Raw genomic sequence first — 23732 nt, forward strand, 5'->3', positions numbered from 1 at the left:
CTGTCTTACAGTATTGTCTGCCTTTTGTATATCTTTCAGGGAGACGTTTCATCCTTGTCCAGATATCTTATGTCTGTCTTACAATATTGTCTGCCTTTTGTATATCTTTCAGGGAGACGTTTCATCCTTTTCCAGATATCTGAAGTCTGTCTTACAATATTGTCTGCCTTTTGTATATCTTTCAGGGGACGTTTCATCCTTATCAGATTTATGTCTGTCTTACAATATTGTCTGCCTTTTGTATATCTTTCAGGGAGACGTTTCATCCTTGTCCAGATATCTGAAGTCCGTCTTACAATATTGTCTGCCTTTTGTATATCTTTCAGGGAGACGTTTCATCCTTGTCCAGATATCTGAAGTCTGTCTTACAATATTGTCTGCCTTTAGTATATCTTTCAGGGAGACGTTTCATCCTTATGCAGATATCTGAAGTCCGTCTTACAATATTGTCTGCCTTTTGTATATCTTTCAGGGAGACGTTTCATCCTTGTCCAGATATCTGAAGTCCGTCTTACAATATTGTCTGCCTTTTGTATATCTTTCAGGGAGACGTTTCATCCTTGTCCAGATATCTTATGTCTGTCTTACAGTATTGTCTGCCTTTTGTATATCTTTCAGGGAGACGTTTCATCCTTGTCCAGATATCTGAAGTCCGTCTTACAATATTGTCTGCCTTTTGTATATCTTTCAGGGAGACGTTTCATCCTTGTCCAGATATCTGAAGTCTGTCTTACAATATTGTCTGCCTTTTGTATATCTTTCAGGGAGACGTTTCATCCTTTTCCAGATATCTGAAGTCCGTCTTACAATATTGTCTGCCTTTTGTATATCTTTCAGGGAGACGTTTCATCCTTGTCCAGATATCTGAAGTCCGTCTTACAATATTGTCTGCCTTTTGTATATCTTTCAGGGAGACGTTTCATCCTTGTCCAGATATCCGAAGTCTGTCTTACAATATTGTCTGCCTTTTGTATATCTTTCAGGGAGACGTTTCATCCTTGTCCAGATATCTGAAGTCTGTCTTACAATATTGTCTGCCTTTTGTATATCTTATGTGTGCCTTTCACCTACTTTCCTCAGTCACATGAGCTCAAATGTGACACACATGAAGCATGTGACAAAGATTATTCTGATAGAAACACTGTAACTAGTGTAACTTTAGTGCAGGGCAGGGCACCTTGATTGATACCAATTAATGTGTTTATGTTTGTTCTTTGTTTAATAAAACAGTTTGGTGGCCTACTTTCCCAGTCACATGAGCTCAAATGTGGCACACATGAAGTACACATGGCATTGAAAACATACTTTCAGATAGATTGATAGAAACACTGTAACATGAGTGCAGGGCTGTGCACTTATTGCAAGTAGCAGTTAAAGATTGATAGAAACACTGTAACATGAGTGCAGGGTTGTGTACCTTTTGCAAGTAGCAGTTAATTCATTCCTTGTTTAGTGATACAGTTTTGACAACAAAAATAATTCACTCCAGCTCCATTTATCTCAGCTTGTTCACATAATTAATTCTTGCTGCCTTTTAATCCAAGCATGAGCAGTAGATTTTTGGGAGAAGAAGAAAAGGAAAGAAGTTATGTTAATTCATAATTGTGTAGCATAATTTATTTTCATCCACTTCAGATCTCTTTTTCATTTATTTTCCAATGTTACTTTCAGTTACCAGTTGACCCCCTCAACAGACATAGAAAATAGAAACCAGAAGTGTTCGCAGCATAATTTCTTCTCCAGTGTTTCAGTGACCAGCTGTCTCTATCAACAGACAGAAACCAGAAGTGTTCACAGCATAATTTCTTCTCCAGTGTTTCAGTGACCAGCTGTCTCTCTCAACAGACAGAAACCAGAAGTGTTCACAGCATAATTTCTTCTCCAGTGTTTCAGTGACCAGCTGTCTCTCTCAACAGACAGAAACCAGAAGTGTTCACAGCATAATTTCTTCTCCAGTGTTTCAGTGACCAGTTGTCTCTATCAACAGACATAGAAAATAGAAACCAGAAGTGTTCACAGCATAATTTCTTCTCCAGTGTTTCAGTGACCAGCTGTCTCTATCAACAGACATAGAAAATAGAAACCAGAAGTGTTCGCAGCATAATTTCTTCTCAAATGTTTCAGTGACCAGTTGTCTCCCTCAACAGACAGAAACCAGAAGTGTTCACAGCATAATTTCTTCTCCAATGTTTCAGTGACCAGTTGTCTCCCTCAACAGACATAGAAACCAGAAGTGTTCGCAGCCAGGACAGCGGCACAGACAGTCCGGCATTGGCCACGTCCCCCGCCTGCCCTGCCGGCCCCCTGACCATGGCAGGCATGGCGCACATCATCTCCTCCATCAACGGCACCACCAACCCCTTCAGCTTCAACAGAGTTGCCTCCAGTCCCTCAATGTCTTCCTCGGCACCTCGTTCTGGCACTACCTCTGAGCGTGAGCGGCGAGGGTCTCTGAAAGGCGGCGGTAGTGCGTCGGCAGAACACAACGTGAAGGGCGGGAAGACATCGAAACGGGGCAAAGGCATGAAGCTCAAAGTGCTGTCCTTCTCAGACATTGAAAACGGGTTTTCCTGTTTTGGGCAGTCTGCGTCCAGCTGGGCTGATACTTTGGGAGATATATCATCCGATCGACTGCTGACCATTAGGTGTGTATCCATAGATATATCATCCAATTGACTGTTAACCATCAGGTGTGTATCCATAGATATATCGTCCGATTGACTGTTAACCACAAGGTGTGTATCCATAGATATATCGCCCAATTGACTGTTAACCATCAGGTGTGTATCCATAGATATATCGTCCAATTGACTGTTAACCATCAGGTGTGTATCTATAGATATATCGTCCAATTGACTGTTAACCACAAGGTGTGTATCCATAGATATATCGTCCGATTGACTGTTAACCATCAGGTGTGTATCCATAGATATATCGCCCAATTGACTGTTAACCACAAGGTGTGTATCCATAGATATATCGTCCAATTGACTGTTAACCATCAGGTGTGTATCCATAGATATATCATCCGATTGACTGTTAACCATCAGGTGTGTATCCATAGATATATCGTCCAATTGACTGTTAACCATCAGGTGTGTATCCATAGATATATCATCCGATTGACTGTTAACCACAAGGTGTGTATCCATAGATATATCGTCCAATTGACTGTTAACCATAAGGTGTGTATCCATAGATATATCATCCGATTGACTGTTAACCATCAGGTGTGTATCCATAGATATATCGTCCAATTGACTGTTAACCACAAGTTGTGTGTCCATAGATATATCGCCCGATTGACTGTTAACCATTAGGTGTGTATCCATACATATATCGTCCAATTGACTGTTAACCACAAGGTGTGTATCCATAGATATATCGTCCGATTGACTGTTAACCATCAGGTGTGTATCCATAGATATATCGTCCAATTGACTGTTAACCACAAGGTGTGTATCCATAGATATATCGTCCAATTGACTGTTAACCACAAGGTGTGTATCCATAGATATATCGTCCGATTGACTGTTAACCACAAGGTGTGTATCCATAGATATATCGTCCGATTGACTGTTAACCACAAGGTGTGTATCCATAGATATATCGTCCGATTGACTGTTAACCATTAGGTGTGTATCCATACATATATTGTCCAATCGACTGCTGACCATTAGGTGTGTATCCGTACATATATTGTCCAAACAACTGCTGACCATTAGGTGTGTATCCATACATATATTGTCCAATTGACTGCTGACCATTAGGTGTGTATCTGTACAAATATTGTCAGATCAACTGCTAGCCATTAGGTGTGTATCCATACATATATTGTCAGATCAACTGCAAGCCATTAGGTGTGTATCTGTACATATATTGTCTGATCAACTGCTGACCATTAGGTGTGTATCCGTACATATATTGTCAGATCAACTGCTGACCATTAGGTGTGTATCCATACATATATTGTCAGATCAACTGCTGACCATTAGGTGTGTATCCGTACATATATTGTCTGATCAACTGCCGACCATTAGGTGTGTATCCATACATATATCATCCGATCAACTGCTGACCATTAGGTGTGTATCCATAGATATGTCGTCTGATAACCATTAGGTGTGTATCCATAGGTCTGTGTAGGCCTCAGTTATGACTGGTTACTGTTGTAAGGTAGCCTTCAGTCTGATGTGTTCTGTTGTGAGATACTGTCTGTTGTGTTGTGAGACATGGTTTTTGAGATGCTTTAGTCTTTCTTCAAAATTTCGGTCACATTTTGCATGCCTCCATCCAGACTTGTTACCAGTGTGCATGCTCTACAGACAGAAACAGACTGCTTTTTATTTAGGGATGCCATAGCATATTTGTGTCTTCAAGATACAGTCGTACAAGTATCTTTCACAATCTTCAACCTGGTGTACAGTTTATTCAGTCCATTTTGAAGTATGTCATGATGATATCATTAATTTGCCAAGAGTTGTAGAGATATAGATATATCTTTGTATTATCATTAAATACTTGATTGTACCAATCAGTGGGGTGATTAAAAAAAAAAAAGAAGTAAACAACAAACCAAACACGGTTGATGGATCGGCAATAGATACTCACCCTTGATAACCTTAGTTTAATTACACATACTTAACCGTGACCCAACTAGTGCAGACTCCGGCAGGTACCTTAGTTGTATTTGTCTCCATTAGCAAGTGTGTTTCACAACAAACACTGGTTGTTGCTCCAATCACTTTTATTGCACTGTCAATTCATTGATTTAAACTTATCAGGGAATGAATGAACCATTTAGTGGGTGGATGTTCAAAGCAAACATAATCAGGAAGTGAATACCAGTATCCATTGAACACCACTTTCATCAACCCATCCAAACATCTCAAACTTTGTGTGTGTGTGTGTAGGCCCAGAGAACCAAAATCTGAACTTCTATTTAAATGACTACAATTATTTGTAAATATACATAGAATAGTGATTTTAATCCCAGGACACCTGTTGGAGTACACACACACAAGAGACAGACAGACAGACAGACAATTGCAAGTTTTTTTCTCATCCCCCCCACCACCAAGAGTTAAAAAAATTTTTAAAAAATATAAAATAAAAAATCCCAGGTGAAAATAACCCCCCAAAAATTTTGGGGGGTATATAAAAATGACCACCATGTTGATAGTGGCTACTCAATCTGAAGAATGTGTGTGTGTGTGTGTTTGTGTGTGTGTGTGTGTGCTCGTCAAGGTATCTTTGTCAGACGCCTGCTCAAAATCAGTATTGATGAGCGTTCGGTTGTTTCCCCGCCCCCCTCACTTCCACTATCAACAGTGCATGATGACATCGCACCACAACGCCGTCTGCCTCTTTCCCTTTTCGCTGTCCCTGAAATCTCGGTCAGCGGGTTTTCTCCTCTCTTTTTTTTTTTTTTTTTTTTTCTCCATGCCATCGCTAGACGATTTCGGTCACTATTTAAACGAGACCTTATCTCTGACCTGCATTAGAGATGTAAACATACATATCTGAGTGAGACTAACTATCGAAAGTAGTCGGTCTCCGTTAACTTCGCATGTGTTGTTCGGACGGCCATGAACTTCGTTGACATCTATTTTTGGATGGGGTGAGAGAGTTAAAGCCCTTTTCTTGAAGCGCCATTGTTTTGGTCAGTTTTGGAAAGTGCGTGTTGTGTTTGTCAGAGTTTGATTATGATTTGCTCAACAGAAAGGTGAGGGCAGGCTTTCTGTCAACCGAAAACTGATCGATCTTTATTCGCATTGTTTTGAACTTGACTGAAAGAGGCTGTCGGCCACGCTGACTGGCGTTAAAATGCATTCTGAATCCGCGAATGCGGTGAAATGCACGCACATACACATACACACACACGCGTGCTCGCACACCACGCACACACATACGCAGGGGGGGAGGGGGGGGCGCTCGCACCCACGCACGCACGCACGCACGCACGCATTGACAGTGATGCACGAGTCCATTTCTGAGTGTGACTGCGTGGATGGTCATTTGCAGTGTGTTGTAACGCACGTGAACGTGCCTGTGCGCGCGCATTCACACACACACACACATTCACACACACACACACGTGACATTCACACACGTGTAGTGACGTGTGTGTGTGCGCCCACGCACATACACAGTTTTGTAGTGGTTACAGTATACATATGTGACACATAATGTGGGGTAGGTGGGAGAAATTCCTTCATTGCTGCAGATAATTCATAATGTGATGATGACTGAGTGATGGTGCAGGTCTGTATTGTAAAGAGATCTGTGAGGGGGGTGGGTGAATCAAAGGTTATGTTAGATTTTTCACAAAATGTTAATGACATGTACTCATCATGATATGATAATCTTTTACAATGATTTAAAAAAAATGTTAGGCTTTCTCTCTGTCCTTACAATGATTTAAAAAAAAATGTTAGGCTTTCTCTCTGTCCTTTTTCCCATCCACTGAACAAGCGCTGCACAGACCCCTAAAGGTCAGTAAAGCTGGGCAATGACCGATTGACATTACAGGAAGAAGAAGAAGAAAACCTGAAAGGGACTTGGTATCATTACTTGGTTCATCACAGCAAGGATTACAGCCTGTGCAATATTGTCAGGAAGGTTCAGCCGACATGCACACTGACACTGTAGACAACTTTGAATTGTGTGATACTTATCAGGGAGGTTTTAGCTGACAAACTGACACTGAAGACATCTATAACAATTGAATACTTGCAGAGTTGTGAGCCAAAACCAAATGTACAGCTATCTATAACAATTGAATACTTGCAGAGTTGTCAGCCAAAACCAAATGTACAGCTAGGTGTACAACAACAAAAAAAAGAAAAAAGAAAAGAAAGAAGCTGACTTTTAGTGAAGTCACAAGTTGAAGAGTTGTGTCCCTTCCTAGTTCTTTGGTCAAGACCTGGTGAGATGAATCAGTACTTCATACAAGAGCACTCATTAAGCATAGGCCTCCCCCACACCTTTCCCCCACCTCCTTTTATTCAGTCACACTTGCAATCCATTTACTTTCAGTTTCAGTTTGCACTGAAGATGAAAGTTGATATCTGGTGAGATTTACTCAAATAAACTATGTGGGAAATAAGTATGGTATGTTGTTTAGTGGTGTTACTGTTTTTGTTATGGCTTTTCTGTATGGTTGTTTGTTGTTGTTTTTCTCTTACTACACTACAGTCCTCAGTCTAAGTGTACTTTAATGTTTGAGAGTGAACTGTTCATTTAGGAGGCATTGTTGCAGAGTCAGTTAGCTGTTAGATCCAGTGTTCACCAGTGATATGAGTTTGATGCCCCATTTCTGGTATTGTATTTTTGGGAAATGCACTTCACTCTATTTTCCACATTTTACCCAGGTGTGAGTAGGTACCTGACTTCAGTCTGGGAACAGTGGAAGCAGAAGACTGGGCCCCACCTCTCTGTTCCAAGTCCTAGACAATGTTGATGTGAATTCCCTGCCCCACCTGTCTGTGCCAAGTCCTAGACAATGTTGATGTGAATTCACTGCCCCACCTGTCTGTGCCAAGCCCTAGACAATGTTGATGTGAATTCCCTGCCCCACCTGTCTGTGCCAAGCCCTAGACAATGTTGATGTGAATTCCCTGCCCCACCTCTCTGTGCCAAGTCCTAGACAATGTTGATGTGAATTCCCTGCCCCACCTCTCTGTGCCAAGTCCGAGACAATGTTAATGTGAATTCACTGCCCCACCTGTCTGTTCCAAGTCCTAGACAATGTTGATGTGAATTCACTGCCCCACCTCTCTGTGCCAAGTCCGAGACAATGTTAATGTGAATTCACTGCCCCACCTGTCTGTGCCAAGTCCTAGACAATGTTGATGTGAATTCCCTGCCCCACCTCTCTGTGCCAAGTCCTAGACAATGTTAATGTGAATTCACTGCCCCAATGGGCAGAAAAGGCTATGGGACATTCAACTTTCAACCTTAACTATTCATTTAATTGTGCTGTTTGACGTACATTCAGTACAGCATTTCCCTGTTGCCCAGTGACCAGCAGGAGACGAACTGTGCCTGGGAGGATGCAGGTGGGGGTGCTGGGAAGAGGACCAAGATCTCCCACCCCATGACGGCCTGGGACATTGTCGGCGGTCTGGCGGCCGACTTTGATGGTTCTTTTTCTGGTCTGGGGACTGAACTGGGCACCTCCAGCTACAACATGAGGTAAGTCAAGTCAAGTCAAGATTTTAATTCATGATGGTAAATTGACAAGCAACAGTTGCTTTTTTTCATCAAGCCATCAATAAATTTTTTTTTTAAATACCATATATATATATATATATATATATGTATGTATGTATGTATGTGTAGGAGAGAGAGAAAGGAATTAAACATATTAAAAGCAACATCAACATCAACAACGACAACGACAACAACAACAACAAAAGCATATATATAATAATACAAAAATAGTGTGAGGTAACGCAATACATGGGTTGAGTTCAGGGGGGCAGTCCTTAATGTACTACATGTGTTGAGTTCAGGGGGGTGTCCTTAATGTACTACATGTGTTGAGTTCAGGGGGGCAGTCCTTAATGTACTACATGTGTTGAGTTCAGGGGGTGTCCTTAATGTACTACATGTGTTGAGTTCAGGTGGTGTCCTTAATGTACTACATGTGTTGAGTTCTGGGGGGCAGTCCTTAATGTACCACATGTGTTGAGTTCTGGGGGGCAGTCCTTAATGTACTACATGTGTTGAGTTCAGGGGGGCAGTCCTTAATGTACTGCATGTGTTGAGTTCTGGGGGGCAGTCCTTAATGTACTACATGTTTTGAGTTCTGGGGGGTGTCCTTAATGTACTACATGTGTTGAGTTCTGGGGGGCAGTCCTTAATGTACTACATGTGTTGAGTTCAGGGGGTGTCCTTAATGTACTACATGTGTTGAGTTCTGGGGGGCAGTCCTTAATGTACTACATGTGTTGAGTTCTGGGGGTGTCCTTAATGTACTACATTTGTTGAGTTCGGGGGGGCAGTCCTCAATGTACTACATGTGTTGAGTTCTGGGGGGTGTCCTTAATGTACTACATGTGTTGAGTTCAGGGGGGCAGTCCTTAATGTACTGCATGTGTTGAGTTCTGGGGGGTGTCCTTAATGTACTACCTGTGTTGAGTTCTGGGGGGCAGTCCTTAATATAGTACATGTGTTGAGTTCTGGGGGGCAGTCCTTAATATAGTACATGTGTTGAGTTCTGGGGGGAGTCCTTAACACACTACATGTGTTGAGTTCTGGGGGAGTCATTAATGTATACATGTGTTCCTTTCATTATTTTGACAGCATATATATTGTTACGTCGGGGGTTAATTTTCATTACTTTGACAGCATATATGTTGTACCTTTGGGGTTTGTTTTTCATTATTTTGAGAGCATATTGTTGCTTTGGAGTTTAATTTTCATTACATTGACAGCATAATTATTGTTACCTTGGGTTTATTTTGACAGCGTATTTGTAGTTACTGTGGCATTTAATTTTCATTATTTTGATAGTATATTTATAGTTACTGTAGAGTTTAATTTCTTTATTTTGACAGCATATTTTCTTGTGATGTGAAGCTTGGCTGCTGTGTTCAGGCAGAATACGTTGCCATAGTAATTTTTGCAGGATAATTTTTTGTTAAGTATATTTTTGTAGGCCTGAATGTGTTATTCTCCAGAATAATGAATTTCCTTGAATCCGAGTCAGTGCTTTGCTGGTTTTTTCTTTCACTGTTTCAGTGAGGCATTGCTTGCTCTACCTGTCTTCAAACAAGAGAATCTGGAGAACGGGTAGGTTAGGTGTGTCTGTGTGGGGTTGTGAGCGCGTTCTATTCTGTGTGTGTGTGTGCGTGCGCATGCATGTGTGCACGCATGCTTGGAGATTGCATTCTATTCTCTGTGTAAGTGTGCTTGTGTGCGTGTGTGTGTGTGAGAGAGAGTGTTCTATTCTGTGGTGTGTGTGAGAGAGTGCACGTGTGTGGGAGTCCTTTCTGTTCTGTGTGTGTGTGTGTGTGTGTGAGAGAGAGAGTAGCCATTACAGTGTACTGACATTAAATGGAAAAAGTTCTTGCTTACACATAAAATTTGATGCAGTCTTTGTCTGTCTGTCTTTCTCTGTCACTTTCTCAGTCTGTCTATCAGTCTCTCTGTCTGTGTGTTTTTCTGCCTGCTTTTGTCCTCACCCCTGTTTTCCATTCCATTGTTCAGACTGAAGAAGAACAGGGTGTGATGGTGATGGTGGTGAAGAGAGGTATGTGTATGTTAGAAAAACACGGCTCAGCAGTTTGGTGATGTCATTAATACTTTTCCCTTTCTGCTTTTACAATTCTGACAGCAGTTTGGTGATGTCATTAATACTTTTCCCTTTCTGCTTCGCACAGTTCTGACAGCAGTTTGGTGATGTCATTAATACTTTTCCCTTTCTACTTTTACAATTCTGACAGCAGTTTGGTGATGTCATTAATACTTTTCCCTTTCTGCTTCCCACAGTTCTGACAGCAGTTTGGTGATGTCATTAATACTTTTCCCTTTCTGCTTTTACAATTCTGACAGCAGTTTGGTGATGTCATTAATACTTTTCCCTTTCTGCTTTTACAATTCTGACAGCAGTTTGGTGATGTCATTAATACTTTTCCCTTTCTGCTTCGCACAGTTCTGACAGCAGTTTGGTGATGTCATTAATACTTTTCCCTTTCTGCTTTTACAATTCTGACAGCAGTTTGGTGATGTCATTAATACTTTTCCCTTTCTGCTTTTACAATTCTGACAGCAGTTTGGTGATGTCATTAATACTTTTCCCTTTCTGCTTCCCACAGTTCTGACAGCAGTTTGGTGATGTCATTAATACTTTTCCCTTCTGCTTCCCACAGTTCTGACAGCAGTTTGGTGATGTCATTAATACTTTTCCCTTTCTGCTTCGCACAGTTCTGACAGCAGCTTGGTGATGTCATTAATACTTTTCCCTTTCTGCTTTTACAATTCTGACAGCAGTTTGGTGATGTCATTAATACTTTTCCCTTTCTGCTTCGCACAGTTCTGACAGCAGTTTGGTGATGTCATTAATACTTTTCCCTTTCTGCTTCCCACAGTTCTGACAGCAGTTTGGTGATGTCATTAATACTTTTCCCTTTCTACTTCCCACAGTTCTGACAGCAGTTTGGTGATGTCATTAATACTTTTCCCTTTCTGCTTCCCACAGTTCTGACAGCTGTTTGGTGATGTCATTAATACTTTTCCCTTTCTACTTCCCACAATTCTGACAGTGATCTGTATAGACTTCACTAATAGTTAAGGACCACTGTAAAAAAAGCAGGAGTGTTTTCATTCCAAGCTAAGAAATGGAGAGATGTTTTGAATTCTGCAGGCTGTGTAAGGTCACCACTGACCTCTCATTAAACACATTGACAGCTGTTCCAGGTACATGAGCACTGTGAGTAGCTTGAAGAAATGAGTCTGGAACATCAATATTTCACCCCAAAATTTTCAGTTGTCCAGTAGTTCATAAAAAGCAGGTTTTTTTCAGAGCAAAAAAGAAAAGAAAGAAAAAGAAGCTAATGTGCTATAAAGCATCTTTGTTTAAATTGTTAGGACTGGTACTCATTACAATAGCTGCAAAATTACACTGCTGTTTGCCAGAAATTAGCATTATTCACCTGATGCCCCCAAATTGCCAAGTGCAAATTGCCAAGTGGTCCTTAACTTTTTGTGAAAACTATATCTATCTATCTATCTATCTATCTATCTATCTATATATATATATATATATATATATATGATGCTGACAATGTAGCTGCGTCATTTTGCACTCTGTGTGTGTGTGTGTGTGTGTGTGTGTGTGTGTGTGTGTGTGTGTGTGTGTGTGTGTGTAGTTTCCAGTATATCCTGGGGGCAGCTACATCTCCAGCAGTCAAGATGAATGAAGAAACATTGACATATCTGAATCAAGGTACACCTTTCCTCCCCCTCCCCCCCCCCACCTTTCCAATCCCCCCTCTCTCTTTAAAACCAGTGTTGACTAATATGTGTGGCCATAGATATCACAGTGAAAAAAATAAATTCAGTAAATATTTTCCTGCTGTTTGGTATGTTTGTTTTTTTTGGTTTAAAAATTTTGAAAGATGTGGTCCAGTCAATTATTCAGAAAATATCATTGATATTTGTTGATATTTGTTCACACGGGTTATATAATATATGATTATAAATTTTTCTTTCTTTTTTTTTAAGAGTGTAAGTGTAATATACTGATTGGACTACTGGCTACAGCTTCCTTAGATTTATGAACTTGGGCAGAATAGTGCTTTGCTAAGGCAGGAGTCAGACCCTATGGGAGTCTGCACCACTGGGTCATGCTTTGTTTGTTGATTTAAACAGAATTTTAGGGGGGAAAGCCATTTAAAAAAAAAAAAAAACCAAAAAAAACCCAATAATCGAAGTGCCATGCAGACAGAAAAACAGTAGATTTTCATGTACACAGTAATGTGTTTATTGAGAATCCTTGAAAGTGCTTGGGGATGAGTGCCTGTATTCCCTTGTGTGTAGAAACATGCAGGTCAGATGCTGAGAGCCTGAACCCCTTGGTGTGTACACACATGCAGAAGGTCAGATACCCACATCACATGAGTGGGCTTTTCCATGTATGACCGTTTTACCCTGCCATGTAGGCAGCCATACTCCATTTTCGGGGGTGTGCATGCTGGGTATGTCCTTCTTTCCATAACCTACCAAACGCTGACATGGATTACTACAGGATCTCTAAGGTGCATATTTGATTTTCTGCTTGTGTACACACACGAAGGGGGTTCAAGCATAGGCAGGTCTGCACATGTGTTGACCTGGGAGATCGGAAAAAATCTCCACCTTTTACCCACAGGCGTCTGTTACCAAGATTCAAACCCGAGTCCATTAGATTGAAAGTCCAAAGCTTAAACCGCTCGGCTGTTGTGCCTATCCACTTCTGTGGGTTGAACAAGCACAGACAGATGCAGCACACACTCCCCTGAAGACAGAGTATGGTTGTCTCAACTGTGGGATAAAAACAGTAAAACATGTCAAGCTGAGAGCCCTGATGTAGACCTCTCCAGTGAATTTATAAGGACAGACAACAAGTACTGAGGAAGAAGAATCCCTGAATCCCACCACCTGCAGCTAAATGCGGCACTTCATCGGTGAAGTCTTCTTTTCCTTTTTTCTGTCTGTGTCCTGTAGATTTAGGCACTGTGGGGTATTGTGCAGGTCAGGTATCTGCCTTTTTCAACAGCTGCTGGGTGGGTGAGGTCCTGATTCACCTGTACCTGACCTGCCTGTTCCCCTTCCACCTGTTCCACGTTCGCCAGGCACCCATTTGTTTAGTTATCCTGATTCACCTGTACCTGACCTGCCTGTTCCCCTTCCACCTGTTCCACGTTCGCCAGGCACCCATTTGTTTTGTTTGGTTATCCTGATTCACCTGTACCTGACCTGCCTGTTCCCCTTCCACCTGTTCCTCGTTCACCTGGCACCCATTTGTTTGGTTACCCTGATTCACCTGTACCTGACCTACCTGTTCCCCTTCCACCTGTTCCTCGTTCACCTGGCACCCATTTGTTTGGTTATCCTGATTCACCTGTACCTGACCTGCCTGTTCCCCTTCCACCTGTACCTCGTTCACCTGGCACCCATTTGTTTGGTTACCCTGATTCACCTGTACCTGACCTGCCTGTTCCCCTTCCACCTGTTCCACGTTCGCCAGGCACCCATTTGTTTTGTTTGGTTATCCTGATTCACCTGTACCTGACCTACCTGTTCCCCTTCCACCTGTTCCTCGTTCACCTGGCACCCATTTGTTTGGTTACCCTGATTCACCTGTACCTGACCTGCCTGTTCCCCTTCCACCTGTTCCTCGTTCACCTGGCACCCATTTGTTTGGTTACCCTGATTCACCTGTACCTGACCTGCCTGTTCCCCTTCCACCTGTTCCTCGTTCACCTGGCACCCATTTGTTTGGTTATCCTGATTCACCTGTACCTGACCTGCCTGTTCCCCTTCCACCTGTTCCTCGTTCACCTGGCACCCATTTGTTTGGTTACCCTGATTCACCTGTACCTGACCTGCCTGTTCCCCTTCCACCTGTACCTCGTTCACCTGGCACCCATTTGTTTGGTTATCCTGATTCACCTGTACCAGACCTGCCTGTTCCCCTTCCACCTGTACCTCGTTCACCTGGCACCCATTTGTTTGGTTACCCTGATTCACCTGTACCTGACCTGCCTGTTCCCCTTCCACCTGTTTCTCGTTCACCTGGCACCCATTTGTTTGGTTATCCTGATTCACCAATTCTAGATCGCTTATGTACAGAGTTGCTCTGTGTATGCATGTATGTGTGTGTCTGTGTGTCATGTCAGTCCATAGTGTACAGTGTGTGTCATGTGGTCAGGTCAGTCCTACGAGATCAAGGTAAAGAAACTGGGCGACCTGTCCGAGTACCAGGGGAAATCACTCCGGGTGAGTATGCAAAGTGGGTGGCTGAGTTGTCAGTGTTTCTGTTTTTGTCCCCCCAAAAAGTGAACCGCTTTTTGACAAGTATTTTCTCAGTGATAGAGAAACCAAATTCATTGAAAATTTTCACACAGTAACCCTAGGGTATCATCAACAAGTCTGCAAAATATCTAAAAGTGTGGGCGCAAATTAATAATAATAATAATGGTATTTATATAGCACTGAATCTTGTGCGGTGACAAATCAAAGCGCTTTCGCACCAGTCATTCACACGCATGCATAACTCTAAAACTGGAGAAACTGAAGACAAGGAAGAGGCAGGGAAGGGAGGCTATTTTGGGAAGAGGTGGGTTTTAAGGCCAGACTTGAAAGAGCTGAGTGTGGAGACTTTACAAAGCGAAAGAGGAAGTTCATTCCAGTTGCAAGGTCCAGAGACAGAGAAAGAACAGCGGCCAACAGTGGAGTGTTTGAATCTGGGTATGCGTAAACAGAGTGGATCTGAAGCCGTTCGTAGTGAGCGAGATGGAGTGTAGAGGTGAAGGCAGCCACAGAGATAGGAAGGGGCCGATTTGTGAATACATTTATAATATAGAGTGCTGATCTTGTACTTTATTCTGTGTGAGACAGGGAGTCAGTGGAGATGTTGCAAAAGAGGAGTGATGTACTCAGATCTTTTCTTTCTGAGGATGAGTCGGGCAGCAGAGTTTTGTATGTGCTGAAGGGACTGAATGGATGAAGCAGGCAAACCAGACAATAGAGAGTTACAGTAGTCAAGGAGAGAGAGAATGAGAGAAATGACAAGTCTATATGTTGCATCAGTGGACAGATATTTCCAGATGGAACTGATGTGCCACAATTGGCAGTAGCAGGATTGACATGTCTGACTTATAAAATTTTGCATGGACATTGTGTTGTCCAGGACAACGCCGAGGTTCCTGACTGAACTGGAAAGAGGGATGGATGTACTGCCAAGTTTGATTGTGTCAGTTGTGATGGAAGAGAGTTTTTGTTTAGTTCCTATTCATGATCATTGCTTCAGTTTTGTCCGCGTTCAATTGTAACTTATTTAGAGTCATCCAATTTTGAATGTCCAAGAAGCAGTTGGATGTTTCTTCCAAGAGCGACGACAATTTTTCAGGGGTATCACTCTTCTGGAGTTGAGTGTCATCAGCATAAGAATGATGACTGACATTATGGCGGTTGATAATTTCAGCGAGAGGAGCAGCGTACAGTGTGAAGAGCACTGGGCCTAAAACCGATCCCAGTTGGACTCCATGTTCGATTTTAACGTGTTCAGACTGCCGTTGATACCAAATGTAAAATGAAGACGGGAAAGAAGGATTGAATGGTCTATCATGTCAAAGGCGGATGACAAGTCAAGAAGAGTGAGAAGGGAGATCTGTCCTGAGTCGGACGCTAGCAGTAGGTTATTCAGGATGAGGAGGAGAGTGGTTTTGATACTGTGGTCAGCACGATAGGCAGACTGAAATGGGTGGATGAGATTGTTGGAACAAAGGTGGTTGTTGAGCTGCTTCAGGACAGCTTTTTCAAGGAGTTTGGACAGGAATGGAACATTAGAAACTGGTCGATAGTTTTTCAAAATGTTTGCATCAAGGTTGGATTTCTTCAGAAGAGGCCGGACAGTTGCAGTTTTGAAAGTGGATGGAAACGTTCCAGTGAGAAGGGATGAGTTGGCAATATTGGTGATTGTGGGGAGAAGCTGTGAGACACACTGGGAAAAGACAGAGGCTGGTATAGGATCGAGCTCACAGGATTTTATTGTCATTTATTTCGGGATTTCATGGACTTCTGTTTCAGTCAGTGGATTAAAGGAATGAAGAGGGGTGCTGTTGAATTGAGGATCAGGATGAGCAGGTTGGAAAGGCATTTGGTCTAAGATGGTGCGAATATTTTGGACTTTGTGAAAAAAAAAAGAGAGGAGAAGACATTGGGGAGTTCATATAAAGTGTAGGCAGAAGGAAGAGGAGGTTTTGTTGTTGCTTTTTTGCAATACCGAGAAGATTTGACGTGATAGAGTAAAGAGATTTGGTGGATGTGGCATCGAGAACTTGAGAAGAAAAGAAGTTTGTCTTCGCTGATGAGATCATATGTTTGATTTTATTTATTTGTTTTCGGAAGATTTGATTGTGGACTTTCAGTTTTGTTGATCACCATTGCTGTTCCAACTGGCGACGTGTTTTGCAAGTTGAATGTCTTGTGTGTGCCAAGGGGTGGAAGGTCTGTCAGGGAGCATGTGGGTAGTGGGGGGTGCATGTTCATCCAGCAGTTCAGAGAGAACAGTGTTGTAATGTGTAGAGATGTTGGTGCGGAAAGAAATTTTGGAAAGGCGTTCAGCAGCTTGAGAAGAAAAAGTGTTAATGTTGATGGATTTCAGGTTGCGATGAGGAACAGATTTTTTGGTTCTGGTAGGTTTTGAAATACTAATATGACAGCAAAATGGTCAGAAGAGAGTTCGTCAGTTACAGTCACTGATGCAAACATGGCATCAGAGTCACATGATAAGCCAGTCAAATGTATGGCCAGATCTGTGTGTTGGTTCTGTAACGAGCTGAGAGAGAGAATGATTGGACAGAGATAGACATAAGCGTTTGACATCAATGGAAGTTTGGTTGTCGAAACGAAAATTGAAGTCTACAGAAAATTGCTGAGTGTCACAGGGTGTGCTGAAAATGTGTAATGTGTGTCACAGTGTTGAAGATGTGTAATGTGTGTCACAGGATGTGCTGAAAAAGTGTAATGTGTGTCACAGAGTGTGCTGAAGGTGCTGTTTCATGAGCGGAGGTTACAGTTCATGGAGAAGGAACAGGTGGATCTGTGGAGACAGGCTCGGCCAGGGGAGAGAATTCTGGATGTTGGTCAGTTCAGTGTGTGTGTGTATGTGTGTGTGTGACTGCTTCAACATGGATACAAACATGAAAGACAAAGAGTAGATGGTTTGTGTGTGGGTGGACGAATGATCATGATGGAAGAGTTTGTGAAAAGCCCAGTGGAGTTAGGGGAGAACAGCCTGACAAGAAGAATGGCTTCACTGACAAACAGAACAGTGACAAGAAGAATGGCTTCACTGTCAAACAGAACAGTGACAAGAAGAATGGCTTCACTGACAAACAGAACAGTGACAAGAAGAATGGCTTCACTGACAAACAGAACAGACAAGAAGAATGGCTTCACTGACAAACAGAACACAGTGACAAGAAGAATGTCTTCACTGACAAACAGAACAGACAAGAAGAATGGCTTCACTGACAAACAGAACAGACAAGAAGAATGACTTCACTGACAAACAGAACAGTGTCAAGAAGAATGGCTTCACTGTCAAACAGAACACAGTGACAAGAAGAATGACTTCACTGACAAACAGAACAGACAAGAAGAATGACTTCACTGACAAACAGAACACAGTGACAAGAAGAATGACTTCACTGACAAACAGAACAGACAAGAAGAATGGCTTCACTGACAAACAGAACACAGTGTCAAGAAGAATGACTTTACTGACAAACAGAACACAGTGACAAGAATGGCTTCACTGACAGAACACAGTGTCAAGAAGAATGACTTCACTGTCAAACAGAACAGTGACAAGAAGAATGGCTTCACTGACAAACAGAACAGACAAGAAGAATGGCTTCACTGTCAAACAGAACACAGTGTCAAGAAGAATGGCTTCACTGACAAACAGAACAGACAAGAAGAATGGCTTCACTGTCAAACAGAACAGTGACAAGAAGAATGGCTTCACTGACAAACAGAACAGTGACAAGAAGAATGGCTTCACTGACAAACAGAACACAGTGACAAGAAGAATGGCTTCACTGACAAACAGAACAGTGTCAAGAAGAATGGCTTCACTGTCAAACAGAACAGACAAGAAGAATGGCTTCACTGACAAACAGAACAGACAAGAAGAATGGCTTCACTGTCAAACAGAACAGACAAGAAGAATGACTTCACTGTCAAACAGAACAGTGTCAAGAAGAATGGCTTCACTGACAAACAGAACAGACAAGAAGAATGGCTTCACTGTCAAACAGAACACAGTGACAAGAAGAATGGCTTCACTGACAAACAGAACAGACAAGAAGAATGGCTTCACTGTCAAACAGAACACAGTGTCAAGAAGAATGGCTTCACTGTCAAACAGAACACAGTGTCAAGAAGAATGGCTTCACTGACAAACAGAACACAGTGTCAAGAAGAATGGCTTCACTGACAAACAGAACAGACAAGAAGAATGGCTTCACTGTCAAACAGAACAGACAAGAAGAATGGCTTCACTGACAAACAGAACACAGTGTCAAGAAGAATGGCTTCACTGACAAACAGAACAGTGACAAGAAGAATGGCTTCACTGTCAAACAGAACAGACAAGAAGAATGGCTTCACTGACAAACAGAACAGACAAGAAGAATGGCTTCACTGACAAACAGAACAGTGACAAGAAGAATGGCTTCACTGTCAAACAGAACAGTGACAAGAAGAATGGCTTCACTGACAAACAGAACAGACAAGAAGAATGGCTTCACTGTCAAACAGAACAGTGTCAAGAAGAATGGCTTCACTGACAAACAGAACACAGTGTCAAGAAGAATGGCTTCACTGACAAACAGAACAGACAAGAAGAATGGCTTCACTGACAAACAGAACAGACAAGAAGAATGGCTTCACTGTCAAACAGAACACAGTGACAAATAGAATGGCTTCACTGACAAACAGAACAGTGACAAGAAGAATGGCTTCACTGACAAACAGAACAGTGACAAGAAGAATGGCTTCACTGTCAAACAGAACACAGTGACAAATAGAATGGCTTCACTGACAAACAGAACAGACAAGAAGAATGGCTTCACTGACAAACAGAACAGTGACAAGAAGAATGGCTTCACTGACAAACAGAACAGTGACAAGAAGAATGGCTTCACTGACAAACAGAACAGACAAGAAGAATGGCTTCACTGACAAACAGAACAGTGACAAGAAGAATGGCTTCACTGACAAACAGAACAGTGTCAAGAAGAATGGCTTCACTGACAAACAGAACAGACAAGAAGAATGGCTTCACTGTCAAACAGAACAGTGACAAGAAGAATGGCTTCACTGACAAACAGAACACAGTGACAAGAAGAATGGCTTCACTGACAAACAGAACAGTGTCAAGAAGAATGGCTTCACTGACAAACAGAACAGACAAAAAGAATGGCTTCACTGACAAACAGAACAGTGTCAAGAAGAATGGCTTCGCTGACAAACAGAACAGACAAGAAGAATGGCTTCACTGTCAAACAGAACAGTGACAAGAAGAATGGCTTCACTGTCAAACAGAACACAGTGACAAAAAGAATGGCTTCACTGTCAAACAGAACAGACAAGAAGAATGGCTTCACTGTCAAACAGAACAGACAAGAAGAATGGCTTCACTGTCAAACAGAACACAGTGACAAGAAGAATGGCTTCACTGACAAACAGAACAGACAAGAAGAATGGCTTCACTGTCAAACAGAACAGACAAGAAGAATGGCTTCACTGACAAACAGAACAGTGACAAGAAGAATGGCTTCACTGACAAACAGAACAGTGACAAGAAGAATGGCTTCACTGACAAACAGAACACAGTGACAAGAAGAATGGCTTCACTGACAAACAGAACAGTGTCAAGAAGAATGGCTTCACTGACAAACAGAACAGACAAGAAGAATGGCTTCACTGTCAAACAGAACACAGTGACAAGAAGAATGGCTTCACTGTCAAACAGAACAGACAAGAAGAATGGCTTCACTGTCAAACAGAACAGACAAGAAGAATGGCTTCACTGTCAAACAGAACAGTGACAAGAAGAATGGCTTCACTGACAAACAGAACAGACAAGAAGAATGGCTTCACTGTCAAACAGAACAGTGTCAAGAAGAATGGCTTCACTGACAAACAGAACACAGTGTCAAGAAGAATGGCTTCACTGACAAACAGAACAGACAAGAAGAATGGCTTCACTGACAAACAGAACAGACAAGAAGAATGGCTTCACTGTCAAACAGAACACAGTGACAAATAGAATGGCTTCACTGACAAACAGAACAGTGACAAGAAGAATGGCTTCACTGACAAACAGAACAGTGACAAGAAGAATGGCTTCACTGTCAAACAGAACACAGTGACAAATAGAATGGCTTCACTGACAAACAGAACAGACAAGAAGAATGGCTTCACTGACAAACAGAACAGACAAGAAGAATGGCTTCACTGTCAAACAGAACAGTGTCAAGAAGAATGGCTTCACTGACAAACAGAACACAGTGTCAAGAAGAATGGCTTCACTGACAAACAGAACAGACAAGAAGAATGGCTTCACTGTCAAACAGAACACAGTGACAAATAGAATGGCTTCACTGACAAACAGAACAGTGACAAGAAGAATGGCTTCACTGACAAACAGAACAGTGACAAGAAGAATGGCTTCACTGTCAAACAGAACACAGTGACAAATAGAATGGCTTCACTGACAAACAGAACAGACAAGAAGAATGGCTTCACTGACAAACAGAACAGTGACAAGAAGAATGGCTTCACTGACAAACAGAACAGTGACAAGAAGAATGGCTTCACTGACAAACAGAACAGACAAGAAGAATGGCTTCACTGACAAACAGAACAGTGACAAGAAGAATGGCTTCACTGACAAACAGAACAGTGTCAAGAAGAATGGCTTCACTGACAAACAGAACAGACAAGAAGAATGGCTTCACTGTCAAACAGAACAGTGACAAGAAGAATGGCTTCACTGACAAACAGAACACAGTGACAAGAAGAATGGCTTCACTGACAAACAGAACAGTGTCAAGAAGAATGGCTTCACTGACAAACAGAACAGACAAGAAGAATGGCTTCACTGACAAACAGAACAGTGTCAAGAAGAATGGCTTCGCTGACAAACAGAACAGACAAGAAGAATGGCTTCACTGTCAAACAGAACAGTGACAAGAAGAATGGCTTCACTGTCAAACAGAACACAGTGACAAAAAGAATGGCTTCACTGTCAAACAGAACAGACAAGAAGAATGGCTTCACTGTCAAACAGAACAGACAAGAAGAATGGCTTCACTGTCAAACAGAACACAGTGACAAGAAGAATGGCTTCACTGACAAACAGAACAGACAAGAAGAATGGCTTCACTGTCAAACAGAACAGACAAGAAGAATGGCTTCACTGACAAACAGAACAGTGACAAGAAGAATGGCTTCACTGACAAACAGAACAGTGACAAGAAGAATGGCTTCACTGACAAACAGAACACAGTGACAAGAAGAATGGCTTCACTGACAAACAGAACAGTGTCAAGAAGAATGGCTTCACTGACAAACAGAACAGACAAGAAGAATGGGTTCACTGTCAAACAGAACACAGTGACAAGAAGAATGGCTTCACTGTCAAACAGAACAGACAAGAAGAATGGCTTCACTGTCAAACAGAACAGACAAGAAGAATGGCTTCACTGTCAAACAGAACAGTGACAAGAAGAATGGCTTCACTGACAAACAGAACAGACAAGAAGAATGGCTTCACTGTCAAACAGAACAGTGTCAAGAAGAATGGCTTCACTGACAAACAGAACACAGTGTCAAGAAGAATGGCTTCACTGACAAACAGAACAGACAAGAAGAATGGCTTCACTGACAAACAGAACAGACAAGAAGAATGGCTTCACTGTCAAACAGAACACAGTGACAAATAGAATGGCTTCACTGACAAACAGAACAGTGACAAGAAGAATGGCTTCACTGACAAACAGAACAGTGACAAGAAGAATGGCTTCACTGTCAAACAGAACACAGTGACAAATAGAATGGCTTCACTGACAAACAGAACAGACAAGAAGAATGGCTTCACTGACAAACAGAACAGTGACAAGAAGAATGGCTTCACTGACAAACAGAACAGTGACAAGAAGAATGGCTTCACTGACAAACAGAACAGACAAGAAGAATGGCTTCTCTGACAAACAGAACAGTGACAAGAAGAATGGCTTCACTGACAAACAGAACACAGTGTCAAGAAGAATGGCTTCACTGACAAACAGAACAGACAAGAAGAATGACTTCACTGTCAAACAGAACAGTGACAAGAAGAATGACTTCACTGACAAACAGAACAGTGACAAGAAGAATGGCTTCACTGACAAACAGAACAGACAAGAAGAATGGCTTCACTGACAAACAGAACAGACAAGAAGAATGGCTTCACTGACAAACAGAACAGTGTCAAGAAGAATGGCTTCACTGACAAACAGAACAGACAAGAAGAATGGCTTCACTGTCAAACAGAACAGTGACAAGAAGAATGGCTTCACTGTCAAACAGAACACAGTGACAAAAAGAATGGCTTCACTGTCAAACAGAACAGACAAGAAGAATGGCTTCACTGTCAAACAGAACAGACAAGAAGAATGGCTTCACTGTCAAACAGAACACAGTGACAAGAAGAATGGCTTCACTGACAAACAGAACAGACAAGAAGAATGGCTTCACTGTCAAACAGAACAGACAAGAAGAATGGCTTCACTGACAAACAGAACAGTGACAAGAAGAATGGCTTCACTGACAAACAGAACAGTGACAAGAAGAATGGCTTCACTGACAAACAGAACACAGTGACAAGAAGAGTGGCTTCACTGACAAACAGAACAGTGTCAAGAAGAATGGCTTCACTGACAAACAGAACAGACAAGAAGAATGGCTTCACTGTCAAACAGAACAGACAAGAAGAATGGCTTCACTGTCAAACAGAACAGTGACAAGAAGAATGGCTTCACTGACAAACAGAACAGTGTCAAGAAGAATGGCTTCACTGTCAAACAGAACAGACAAGAAGAATGGCTTCACTGACAAACAGAACAGTGACAAGAAGAATGGCTTCACTGACAAACAGAACAGACAAGAAGAATGGCTTCACTGACAAACAGAACAGTGACAAGAAGAATGGCTTCACTGTCAAACAGAACAGACAAGAAGAATGGCTTCACTGTCAAACAGAACACAGTGTCAAGAAGAATGGCTTCACTGTCAAACAGAACACAGTGTCAAGAAGAATGGCTTCACTGTCAAACAGAACACAGTGACAAGAAGAATGGCTTCACTGTCAAACAGAACAGTGACAAGAAGAATGGCTTCACTGACAAACAGAACAGACAAGAAGAATGGCTTCACTGTCAAACAGAACAGACAAGAAGAATGGCTTC

At 42.0% G+C, this 23732-nt stretch overlaps 1 protein-coding gene across 5 annotated transcripts in view; it reads left to right on the forward strand.

The window, feature by feature from the left end:
• The window catches only part of LOC143290601 (transcription factor CP2-like), a 66852-nt gene that overhangs the window by 4808 nt on the left and 38312 nt on the right, over positions 1-23732 (forward strand). For 4 of the 5 annotated variants that reach the window (XR_013056420.1, XM_076600191.1, XM_076600192.1 and 1 more), the window contains exons 2-7: positions 2196-2645; positions 8023-8196; positions 9748-9798; positions 11877-11953; positions 14420-14487; positions 17252-17357. Coding sequence is in view for 4 of the 5 variants with exons in the window: in XM_076600191.1 (XP_076456306.1) it covers positions 2196-2645; positions 8023-8196; positions 9748-9798; positions 11877-11953; positions 14420-14487; positions 17252-17357 (926 nt within the window). In the remaining variant the exon portion in view is untranslated. Of the gene's footprint in view, positions 1-2195; positions 2646-5660; positions 5726-8022; positions 8197-9747; positions 9799-11876; positions 11954-14419; positions 14488-17251; positions 17358-23732 lie in introns of those variants that run through there. The other variant, XM_076600194.1, reaches the window with a different exon arrangement.

This window comes from Babylonia areolata, chromosome 15 (genome assembly GCF_041734735.1).
Source record: "Babylonia areolata isolate BAREFJ2019XMU chromosome 15, ASM4173473v1, whole genome shotgun sequence".
NCBI classification, from domain to species: domain Eukaryota; kingdom Metazoa; phylum Mollusca; class Gastropoda; order Neogastropoda; family Buccinidae; genus Babylonia; species Babylonia areolata.